The 11,553-nt window shown below is 38.6% G+C and overlaps 1 protein-coding gene across 1 annotated transcript; it reads right to left on the bottom strand.

Annotated features, from left to right (window-relative positions):
• Positions 1-2,892: 2,892 nt before the first annotated feature.
• Positions 2,893-9,808, bottom strand: LOC146464842 (uncharacterized). Its single transcript, XM_085129402.1, has 7 exons — positions 9,568-9,808; positions 7,565-7,864; positions 7,015-7,074; positions 6,320-6,505; positions 5,344-5,658; positions 3,878-4,315; positions 2,893-3,673 (listed from the first exon to the last, which is right to left on the bottom strand). The coding sequence occupies exons 1-7, from the start codon at positions 9,674-9,676 to the stop codon at positions 3,621-3,623; spliced, it is 1,461 nt and encodes a 486-aa protein (XP_084985528.1). The 5' UTR covers positions 9,677-9,808; the 3' UTR covers positions 2,893-3,620.
• Positions 9,809-11,553: the final 1,745 nt, after the last annotated feature.

Here is an 11,553-nt window from a genome sequence, read left to right as displayed (position 1 = left end):
TTCTGGAGAATTAGCTGTGGGTTGATAAACTCAAACGCAGCTAGCAATATCGTTATTCCAGCACAGCGTAGATTGAACGAAGCTCAGTTGACAGCAGCTACAAATTTACCTAACAATATGCTAGGTAACTGAGAAGGGACAGTAACTTATCTTGGACACCTCAAATGAAAAGGTTTTCTCTTGATTTTTATGGTTTAATTTTGCGTAACGAATGTATCGCATGCTTTACAATCAAAGAGGACTTAAAGGTTTTTGTTTCTTAAGCTCTATAATTCACCGTTCGTAGCTAGCTTTGATTTAATTTTATTAGTGTGTTTCAGTAATCCGCGGTGTTGCTAGTTTTAACGATGTGGTGTTACACAATGTTCGGCAATATATACGTGCTTATAATTAATTTTTGTCCGCACTTGTTTCAGCTTCAGAAAGCGAAATTAATCTGTAATCTCTGTCCATAACTTAAACGGGCATGTGAGGCTACATACTCATGTAACTTGCCATACTTTCTCAGCGATACACCATTGCGATTGTCATTCTATGCAAACATTTGTGCTCATTTATATGTTAAACATTTAAGATTAGTATAATTATACATATTTTTTTCGTTAGGATATCTCTAGGCCCATGTCGTTGAGTCGAAGTTAGATTAGAGAAGTCTAAGTGCTGGTGTACCTAGTTGTGACCTTTCAGTTTGTTTTAATTTTTAAATGACTGGTACCGGTTTTCCAGGGATTTGGAACTCGGAAATCTAGTGAAGATCAACTGGCAAAATCTTGATTTCGCATTAAGCGGGAGTTATGTCATACAAAAGCTTCTTATACGGTCTTACACTATTACAGACGAACGGATTTAAATTTGACCCAGCAGGAATACCTTTAAAAGTTTTGTTGAGGTTCTAATTTCACGGTCACTTGGGGCACCTGTTGCAGAGTCTTCTAGTCGACATACAACAGTTATTCGAGCCAACAGTTTACGATAAATTAAGTGAAAGTATTATTGAATTTTCTGGATATATATATATAGCTCCTATATTTCCCCTGAAAGAATTCCCTAGAGTTATGTACCAATTGACTTAATCTACTGGTATCGACATTCAAACATTTCTAGCTTATTTATTTACATCATTTGTTGTTACCAGTTTTCCCAGGGAACGTAGCCTCAGGGTATGGGTGGTTTGAAAATTAGTCAGTGATTTGGAAAATACTGATATACTTTTATCCGTTAATTTATCGTATAAGTCAGTACCAGTCAGTAACACAATAACACAGTCAGTAACACAGCCAGTAACACAGTCAGTTCAAGTAATGGCAACTCTGACAATTGGTGGTATAGGCATCAAGGCAATAGACCCTAAATGATGACTTCTAAGTGTTTGTTTGTGATGTATTCCAAGGAGAAAGAAGATTTTGATCTCCGAAGTCGTGCATGAAAGCCATGCCACTCACCAATTCTTCCAATGGAAATCGCCGTGGAAATTTTATTGCAGTATTGTCCGCGACCTATACTTTCATTTTATAGCTTGATAATTTACAACTTAAGCATGTGAGATTATTTGCAATGCATATCTAACATTATAAGCTTCTGTAGTGATGAGCCATTACCTAGTTAAGGAAAGGATAAAAGCTTCAAGCACATGTTTATCATTTGCTAGTTGCTTTTGTCCCGTTTCTAAACTAGACTTGTCAAAAGGCCAAGGAAATGCCTTTAAATTAGTTAATGTTATTTAATCAGCGTTCGAACGACATCAAATGGCAAAGTCTCTCTCCAGAAGTGGTGAACAAATTATCCAGAAATGCAAGCAACTTTGAATTTTGGTTCTTCATATTAGACAGAGTTTTTCATATGACCTCATGTTTGACCGCTGATTTGGAATTCAATTCCTGAGATTCATTAAAATTGCTTGAAAGAAGCTCATTTCAAAGCCTGAATAAAAGAAATTCTTCTTAATGTTTTTGAAAAAGGCGTAGAGAACGACTATGTTAAAGGTCCTCAAATATTAAAATATGAAAATGTTATCATAATTAGCCATCTAATGAATGTATTTAGTGACTGTTTGTTGCGATAAAATGTAAGGTTTTAAAACATCAAGTTTTTGTATTATTGTTTTTCTTTGTACGCCTCCATGAACGCGTTTCTGCCAGCAGTGGAGCATTCAATCATTTCAGTTTCTAATTTCCTATAATTAGATAAAGTTGTTGATATCTATCAGTTTGGTGTGGAAGGCGGTATTTTATAAGTTAGAGGCACGATTGTTGAGAATAAACATGGCTGCCACAAACAATGTTAAAGTCTACGTTTTCTGCTGAAATTCCTTAGATCACCTCCCGTGGATTTTTTCAGTGCCGTTGTTTGTTGATCGTTCTTTCGCAATCTCAAACAAGTAAAGTTAATTAATTTTGTATCCATAAAACGGTCTAGGCTTTATCCATTGAATTCCAATACAAAGTCATCTTTATGTTACCGTTACGCACAGCTGGGAGCTAGGGTTGTTTGTATTAGAAGACATAGTCTTGAAAATACTTTAGAACTCCGCCCTACGACCAGCCCGTTGATACAACCACTGCGTTGTTATGGTATGTAGTTTTTCTTTAGCTCGAAGGAACGCTCAATCGGCATTTTCTCACGCTAATATAAATCGGTGCCACATTTTGGTTGCTATTATCGGTGACACATTAAATGAGGCACACAATAAAAGAGGCAGAGTGTGACGTTGTTATTTCTGTTTATTTTTTTCTTATTCCTGTACTTACTTATTTACCTAAAATTTTTAAGACCAAAGCCAGTTCAGTTCAGTTCAGTTCAGCCAGTTCCGAAGATCACCATTTAAAATGTAAATACGAATTAAAAGAGTTTTCAAAGAATAAAGTTGCATTGAATTGCCTTTTTTATTCTTGATACATGAGTTTTTTTGATGAACTAAAGTGTGTTGTATGTTACATTCAGTAATGGTTTAGCTTCCTTTCTCCTTTTTAAACCCTGTCGCCCCCAGTGTTAAACCACGAGCACGTTTTCCTTGACAAATCTGAAATTTGATTTTTTTCTCGTGTTACAAAATTTTTTGACCCAGTTTTCCTTGACAAGTCTCCTTGTTTTGAACTGAGCTGCAGCCTGCACCGTTTGCAACGCCTCACATTCGAGAGATTGAAAAACAAAAACAAACAAACAAATAGACAAAAAAATCAACAACAACAACAAAAGAATGCAAAAAATTCCAGGTTATCAGGGTCCAATAAAAATAGAGCTTAGAACAAGTGTAGGCCTACTAGACGTTTCGGGGAAACTTGGTCGTGTGCAAACCAGCATTAGAGTCTGCGGATGGAAACTTAAAGGGACACTATTAAAAATACAGCTTCTTAGCAATAAATTCTACTACTGCTGTTTGTTTTACAACACTTTTGAAGCCAAAATTTGACAACTTGGTCAGACCTCCACTGATTTAAAACTAAACTGACACATTTCGTTCGATAAGCTCATCTTCATATTGATGTCGTCTTTGATAAACTGATGATAGCTAGCTAGCGTTGAAAACAATGCTGACGATGTAATAACAGTAAATAAGATTGTATATCTATTGGCACTGGTAGTGGCGATCCAAAGTTGACAATGTAAATCTGTTGGCAATGCTACAGCACATTAATTATTCTCTTCACGCCAGTCGAATCCTCGTCGGGCGACACTGTGGTGGAAGATATAAATTTTGTAAATTACTGCTGGGTTTAAAAAATTAAGTAAAATATAGAAATGAGGGTGCCTTTACGCAGGTCCTCTATTAGAAAATGGAGAAAAACCCTCATTGCAATTCATGGAAACTCAACAAATATGGGTTAGGTTAAGTTATCTCGTTGACTACCACACTCAATAACTTTTACAACAAACATACCTCTGGATATTTCATTTCTGAACACTATTCCCGCGTGCGCCCCGTTTTTACTCAGGTACACTTGAGCCTTCGTTCCATCATTCGCTGTCAGCGTGTGTACAAATCCACCTTTAGCATGCGCCCCTTTGGTTATTGCCTGCATAGGTGTTAACTGATTTTGAAGTTTGCCGCCAACTTTTTGTTTTGTGGATGTCATTGCCGCGGCTGCCGTGTTTTTGGCGAGAATTGCGATTGGTGACTTGGCTACTTGCGCGGTGACGTTGGCAGGAGCATTTTGTTTCGTGCTTTTTGCTGCAGGTACAACTGCATCAGCTGCTGTTTTGTAGGATGCTGCTGCGCTCGAGACAATTGTATTGCCTGGCGGGATGTTGGCAGTTTTCACTTCTCCGTTAGGCTTTGTCTTGTCTTCGAGGAATGGAGTCATTGATGGTAGGGGACCTAACAAAAATTGTAAACCGTCAAACATCACTAACAAAGCCTATCACATTTACAGGCATTTATTTACACGTTCCTTCCCACGAATTTTTCGCGCTCACCAGGAATGCAGTTTATCTTTGCTCGGTATTTAGACTATTTAACCGTTTTGATTTTTTATCAAAACTACGGCCAAACTTTGAAGACAAATCGGGCTTCTCGAATGTACTGATCATAGGCCACATAAGCCAAATAATAAGAAGATAATGAAAAACAGTAAATTTTAACTAGTACCCAGCCTTTCAATTAAAACACTGTTATAGTATTCCACTGTTTTCACGCCACTTGCACTCTAAAAGCTTAAATGTTCTGAATCACTCGGTAGCAATGGAACATTGTGCGCGATATTGCTGCATTGGCAGTGATTTACGTTAAATGTAAACGCTTCAGTTCAGTGATTATACACACGCGGTAGACGACACATCTAAAGAAAAAATTACTAATAATGCTTCGGAATTTCTTCCTCCAAATGGTTCGTATATCTGCGACTCAAGCCGCATTTGGTCCATAGGTAAGCAGGCGGCGCTCACTCCCCGTTAGCTACCAAGAACTTCCCCACCCCACCCGAACAGGGTCTAAGTCTAGAATGGTGCTACTACACCAGTTCTCCAACGGTTCGCTGTTACACATTTAGAAAGGTTGTTAGCGTTTGTTTGGTTTTGCTCTACTGTACTCTATGATAAGTTTGCATAGTTTCCATTTTCTCAGCCAGTGGAGAGCCAAACAAACCAAGTGTGCCTCACTCGCACGCATTTTTCTGCGCTCGATCCTGGTTACATGTGCTAGCTTCAAATTCCGATTGGTTCATTGACCTGTTTACGCCGTTGTGATTGGCCAGAATGATTACTTTGGTTTTGGTTTAACGACGCTGAATCGAAAACCGCTTTATTAAATTGGTCAGCAATTGGTAATTAAATCTTACTGTACTCGTGTGGAAAGTAACACGTTAATTGTACTTTGAAACATCAAAGTATGTACATATTAGAGTATACCTCCTTCAGGGGGAACATTTTTTATGAATTCCGCAAAGCCTCCGTCGTTTCCACTGGGCCTGTACCGCGCAACAGTTATGAAGCCATACCGCTTACTGACCGCGGTCCCAACTCCTACTTCTGCAGTGTTGGCCCAGATAAGCTGACTGAAGTGTTTGTATGGTGTGTTCCTAGTCTTGGAGCCTCCTTTATCAAAGTCATAGTTTTTCACCTCATCATACCAGCGTTGCACCATTTCTCGACAGTTTACACAATTGTCGACCATGGCTCCTTCACATTTTGGAGCAGGAGGTAGAAAATACGCAAGGTTCTCACCTAAACAAAGAAATCAAGAACACAGATATAAAACATATAAAAAGCTCCAGGAGGGACCATCTGCTTTTACCCTTTGTCCGTTTGACTTAGCGATTGTTTTTTTTTTGTTTTACATTTTCTGATACTGATACATAATAGAAGTGTTCTTTTCTAACTGAATTAAGAAACTGCAGAAACAATTAAAGAAAGAAAGTATGTAGACAGGACAGGAGCACGTTTCTGTGTTACAACTTTAATATACGTCAACCATGAAAAATCTTCGAGATTCAAATACATTTACTTTGAAAAACACGACAATCACCTAACGACAAATAATATTTTTAAACACCCCTAAATTTGTATGAAAGTCCCTTTATCATCGGGTGTCTCCTTTTGGTGGCGAGGCTGGTAACCTCAACCTGATCAACGGAGCGATCTGGCAGCCTAATCACCAAAACGAGGCTGTCAATCAGTAATTATATCATAAAAGGGACTTAGATGAGTTCCAGAAGCCTGTTTGAACTGTCTTGTAAACTTGTTTATAAATGTTTTCTGTTGTTATGACGTTCCAACAAAGGAATCTTCACGCTGTTATTCAAAATTACTTGTTTCATGTAAATTATGCTCATGTTTTCAAAACTAAGACTACGAAAATTTTGGGGCTTCAAGATTTGTCGCTTACCTATCTTGCGGTTTTGTTTGGCGACTTGATCATGCTGTAATGAATCTGTTGACGCCAATTGATCGGCCCAGTTCTGCGCTCCTTCAGCTAGGTCATGTGACCACATGAGTGGGGGTACGCCATGTTTGGCGCGGAAATTGTTGTGTGCGTCAAGGCAATCTTGGGAAAATGGATCCAGCGGGCCCACTGAAAACGCAACAAGGAGGCAAAACGATAAAAAAAATATAATTTAAGAGTAAAAGGATGCTTTGCCAAAAAGCAGAACAAAAGACGGTGATCTTATTTATTAGTGGAAACATGCCTAAAGTGGTAGAAAATCAACAACTGAAACAAAAAACTGGAATTTTTTGTGGATAACTTTAGCTTGAAACCAACTGTAAATCGCTTCGTTATCATCACTAGTAGCTTGTTGTATTTTAACATTCATGTGGGATAAAGGTAGGTAGGTAGGCATTTTCTTTATCCACATTACACAGATGAGTGCAGGACTCGTTTAAACGTGAACGTGCCAAACAACTATAAATCCAGTACCTATTGAAAAGTATTAAATAAATCAATAGAAAAAAAAAAGAAAGAATATTCGAAGACCAACAATACTGAGGGGAAAGCTAGCTATATAAAATCCAAACAGGATAAGAAGGAATATGCAATGTATAGAGATTTGAGGGATGATTAATACTGCAAATAAAACATACCTTTGTTTGGAGAGGCATCTGAGTTAATAACTATCACAGGAGCCTTCCCATTGGCTGAATCTGAAATAAATGTAAAATCAAGCTATAACATTACGTGCATAGTAACACATGAGTAAAATAGTCTCGATCTTATTCCAACAGATGAACTTAGAAAATTTAACTTCTACTGCTACCAACATCTATTATAAGGAAAAGAAGACAAAATTGTTTCTCTTAAAAAACCTTTTCCGGAATCCTAAAGTGAACTACCAAGTTTCAATGTTCAATGATACTATTCACGTGACACGAGGTCATTATTATCGTGTGTCCCTAAGACCAGGTTTAGGAGAATGCTTCGGAAGTACGATATGTCTCTGGGAACTTGAGATGAAATTTGACATTTAACCAAAGGCGGCTATAGGCCTTTCCCCAGGCCTTTCCCCAGGCCTTTCCTCAGTCCATTCTCTTATTGTTTATATTTGCCCACCCAGTGCACAGGCCTAGACAACACTAGGGCCAAGTTCAAGCTCTTTTTAAGGTAGGGAGAAAAAGCTTTAGTTAATAGTTTTACCTTGAACAACATGTCCAACTTCATCGTCAGAACTGTGCACCAGTATCGCCCTCCCTGTCGCGTTTCCAGTAACTTGTCCTTGTTTTGCTGTCTTTGCAGGCTCACTAGCTGTAGACCCTACAGAGTTATGCAGAGTGGGAGTGCTTAATGCAGATATTTGCGACTTGTTTTGCTGCAGCGGCTTTCCTTGCAGAATGATGTCCTTCAAAGCACCTGGTTCAACCGTGGATGACTTATTATCGGATAAATGGTTTTTATGAGATGTGCTGGTGTGATGTTCTGTTGGCTTGTGATGATGTGCTGTGGAGGGGCAATGTTCAAATGTGTAGTAACTTGAGCAAAACAACAGTTAATCCTAATTAAAATCACTGTTTTGAGGCCTAAACTTCACGTTCAGTTCCTAAATTGACAGTTTCCCAACGGAGATATAACAGCTCCAGGGATCTATGAATGAAGCACTGGGGTATCTCTACGTTACATCATGGCTCCAGAGTCTCAACATACTTCCTTGTTTTCAAGTCCAACCTGAGCAAGAATTTGGGTTCCTAGCTCTTCATTGGTGCCAAACTCCGCTCCATCATTTCTGAGATCTCAACTGATAGCCGTGAAAATTCGCTACTTTTAAAGATGTTTTTACAACGTTGCACAGAAATTGTGCGTGATGCAATGCCATGGGCACTCCTTTTTGCAGGGCAATAGTCGTTTTCTAAAGTGGCTTTCATACTGATAAATTTTTCCTGACTTGCACTGATTTGAAGAACTAAAATTACTGAATGTCATTGTACACTAATCCCAAAAGAAGAGCAAAACCGGAAAATAAAGACAGGGAGAGGAAAAAAACATTATAAGAGAGCGAAACACCGTTTGAATAAAGATCACCGAGCGCGCCTGTCTTAATGCCAACTTTACCAATAATATATCGGTTATGATTTACTAGTTGCAGAATTATTTACTTTCAAGTCATCTTTCATTGTTTTGTCGGTCAGGAGAAAACTGATGGTGTCCTGGCAAATCTTAATTTCAAAGAAGATGCCATAGGCACCGGCCCTTGCATTGGTTCATTTGGATGGAGATCTGTTCGGAAGCCCTCAATCGCCTCAGAAATTCGGATTTAGTTTAAAGAAAGTTTCAGCTAAAAAATTTCTTCACACAAGGGCGTTAGATCCTTTCATTTTCGGAGTAAAAACTATTTTGTCAAAAAAGCGGAATAATTTCAGCTAGCATTTTATTCATAGAGTCAACAACAGCTAGTAAATTTGAAGAATATTTTTTCTTTTCCTAATACTTCCTGCAACTTAAATTTTTCGCATTCGAACGGATCAACCTGTATTAGCTTGCACCGAGCTTACACCAATTTGCCTTTAAAAGGCCCAAAAAAACGACCTGGGAACTGCAGGAGACAACATTTTAAGCACTTTACATAATTATTCTCATTGGGTGCCCCGACATGTATTTGCTGTCCATATTCCTCGCAGTTATGTATCATCTAAAATCCTGGTAGCCACACTAAATAAAGCTCGTTTATAATAATTTACTTTAGCCTATTTACTCTCAAATCTCAAGTGAATCAATAAGCGTGTGACACTATAACTGTTAAAATGAAAGCCATGTAGCAGTTACGTTTTCTCTATTGCTGCGATATTTTATAACATAAATACCAAACTACTTTCTTAATTTTGATTTGGTTCATCCAGTTGTTTCTCTTTATTTTGTAACAGGTTTATACTTCATGTTTCAGGATCCCAGTCTGTCTGTAACCTGTACATTGCAGTGAACGTCAAATATGTTGTTACCCTTTGGTTCATTTTATAGCCTTAAATATAGTCCTCTACAGCTGAAAATAAACAGTAATTTTGCTTCAAATTCCATGTGGTTTGACTTGGTTTCTAAGGGAGAAAACGTCCTCAACTTTTTGTTCCTGTTATCGAAATGCTCCACCGGACACGTAACCTAAATTTTCAAAACAAAAGTTCCCTGAATAAGGTCAATAAAAAACAACTAACCTTCTTGAGTGGGCGACGATGCCCCCAACAGAATCAAACAACAAAAACCAAACAGATACGCCTTCATATCAAGGGGATTTCCCACCAAACAATTTCCCTTGATGTCCATTAAGATATTTAAAGGACACTCTCTACAATGCGGTTCCGTCTGACATCAATCTCATTATTAATTACCTAAGTCATTTGTAACCCGATATTTTTTCCTATCTTGTAACACAGTGCTTCAAGCGAAATGTTCGAGTATGAAAATTTCGCAAAATAAATGTCATTTCGTAAAGAGAGACAAGGAGAAAGGTTCTAGTAACTACAAAAGTATTAAATAAGTTCTAGTGTTATCTGTGGATCAATAAGCAAATTATTTTGATCCAGTTTCGTGATAATAATGGTTTGACTGAACAGGTAACACAAACAGCAGGTACCAGAAACTGACAGGTTACGAATTAGATTCTGCTCTCGGTAGGTTAAAGCACCGGTTTTGTTTCTTCTTTATTTGAAATAAACCTGGTGTAATCCCGGAAGCCACGAGTGCGTAAAAAAGGTTTAAGCTAAACTATTCTTATAGAAGTTATTTTTTTTTTATTGGGGGTATTAAAACAGAAACCAAAGTTTTCACTCTAACCAATTACAAAAGACGCAGACAGCGCCATGATCCAATCAAATTTCGAAGCATTCACATGGAACTGGTGCCAAGCGCGGGAAAACACGACGAGCTACGTAAGTCACCATTAGATTTGGTTTTGCTTCTCATTGGCTAGGAAAGTGGCGCGAATTTTCTAACCAATCGAGGGTAGTAATCTTTAGTAAAGCAAAACTAAAGTAAACGCGAAATATTTTTTTTTAACGCAGTTGAAAACCGCTCTATCAGATTGTTATGTCTTCAACAGATTACTGATCACAGTATCCTTTTTCACCGTGTGTATGCCAGGTAAATTGGTTGGTTAACCTGTGGTCATCTGAGGGAGCGTCGGGCAATCTAGGAAATATGCTTGGGGAGGGGGGAGGGGAGAGGGCTGGGAGGGGAGAAAGTGGATAATACACTTTGATGACCCTTGATGGACTTAGCTGTTCCTGCCCTAGAACGAGGTTGATGTTACTTAGCAAACCTCTACACTGAAAAGCGCGGGCTCAATCAAGGTACTTGCTTCCTAAAGCCCGCCGCACACGTGAGGAAAGAGCTGAGCAAAATGCCTCGCGAGGCAGATAGCTCAGCCGTTTCCTCTCGTGTGCGGCGGGCTTTATGTCGTACCCAGATTTCCCGTTATCAGGAGAGTAGGAGTTGGGTACGAGGATATCGTAAAATTGATACCTACTGGGTCACTTGATTGACATCAATGTTTCATGAGGTAAACATATATAACTCAGCGATCGATGTCATAAGTTAACGTTAAAGCAACATTTCTGTTGACGTAAACGTTTTGTTTTGCTGCCTCCGAGTAAGTTTATCCAACATGGAACTCGTGACATAGTTTTGAATTATACGAGGAAGATCTTGGACGACATATTTTTCATCTTTCTTTTTTCATCTTTGAATTTACTTATTCAACAACCGTATAAGATAGCTTTGTTCCCAGGCCTCAACGCGCTGATCCTGGGCGCGTCTTTCCGATCAGCTCAATGAGTGACGTCACACTTTGCTGCGCGCCAGAGAGGACTGTGGACGAGGCTGTGTATAAAATCCCCAGTAGTGTCATGGAGAAGCAGAAAGAAAAAAAACTAGAAGGATCTAGATAAAAAAAACTACGAAAGCACATCGGTTCGTTAATAACTGAAGAGTTACAAGATCAGTTGTTAATGTCTCAAGTAACTAAACCATGTTCAGCTTGCCATGAGCATACTGTAAGAATTTTGAGTCCTTGACCTTCCTCACACTGGTCGCATCTGTGGTTTGGTGCGATAAGGTGAACTACAATTTTGGACACTTTAAATTAGAAATTAAGACCACCCCTTCCCGCGGCAATGATGGAAGATATGGTGCGGTTTGGTTGT

This window comes from Pavona decussata, unplaced genomic scaffold, assembly GCF_977016875.1.
Source record: "Pavona decussata unplaced genomic scaffold, jaPavDecu1.1 SCAFFOLD_161, whole genome shotgun sequence".
Lineage (NCBI taxonomy): Eukaryota > Metazoa > Cnidaria > Anthozoa > Scleractinia > Agariciidae > Pavona > Pavona decussata.
Note: the sequence above shows the minus strand (reverse complement) of the source record. Positions and strands in the feature narration are given on the sequence as shown.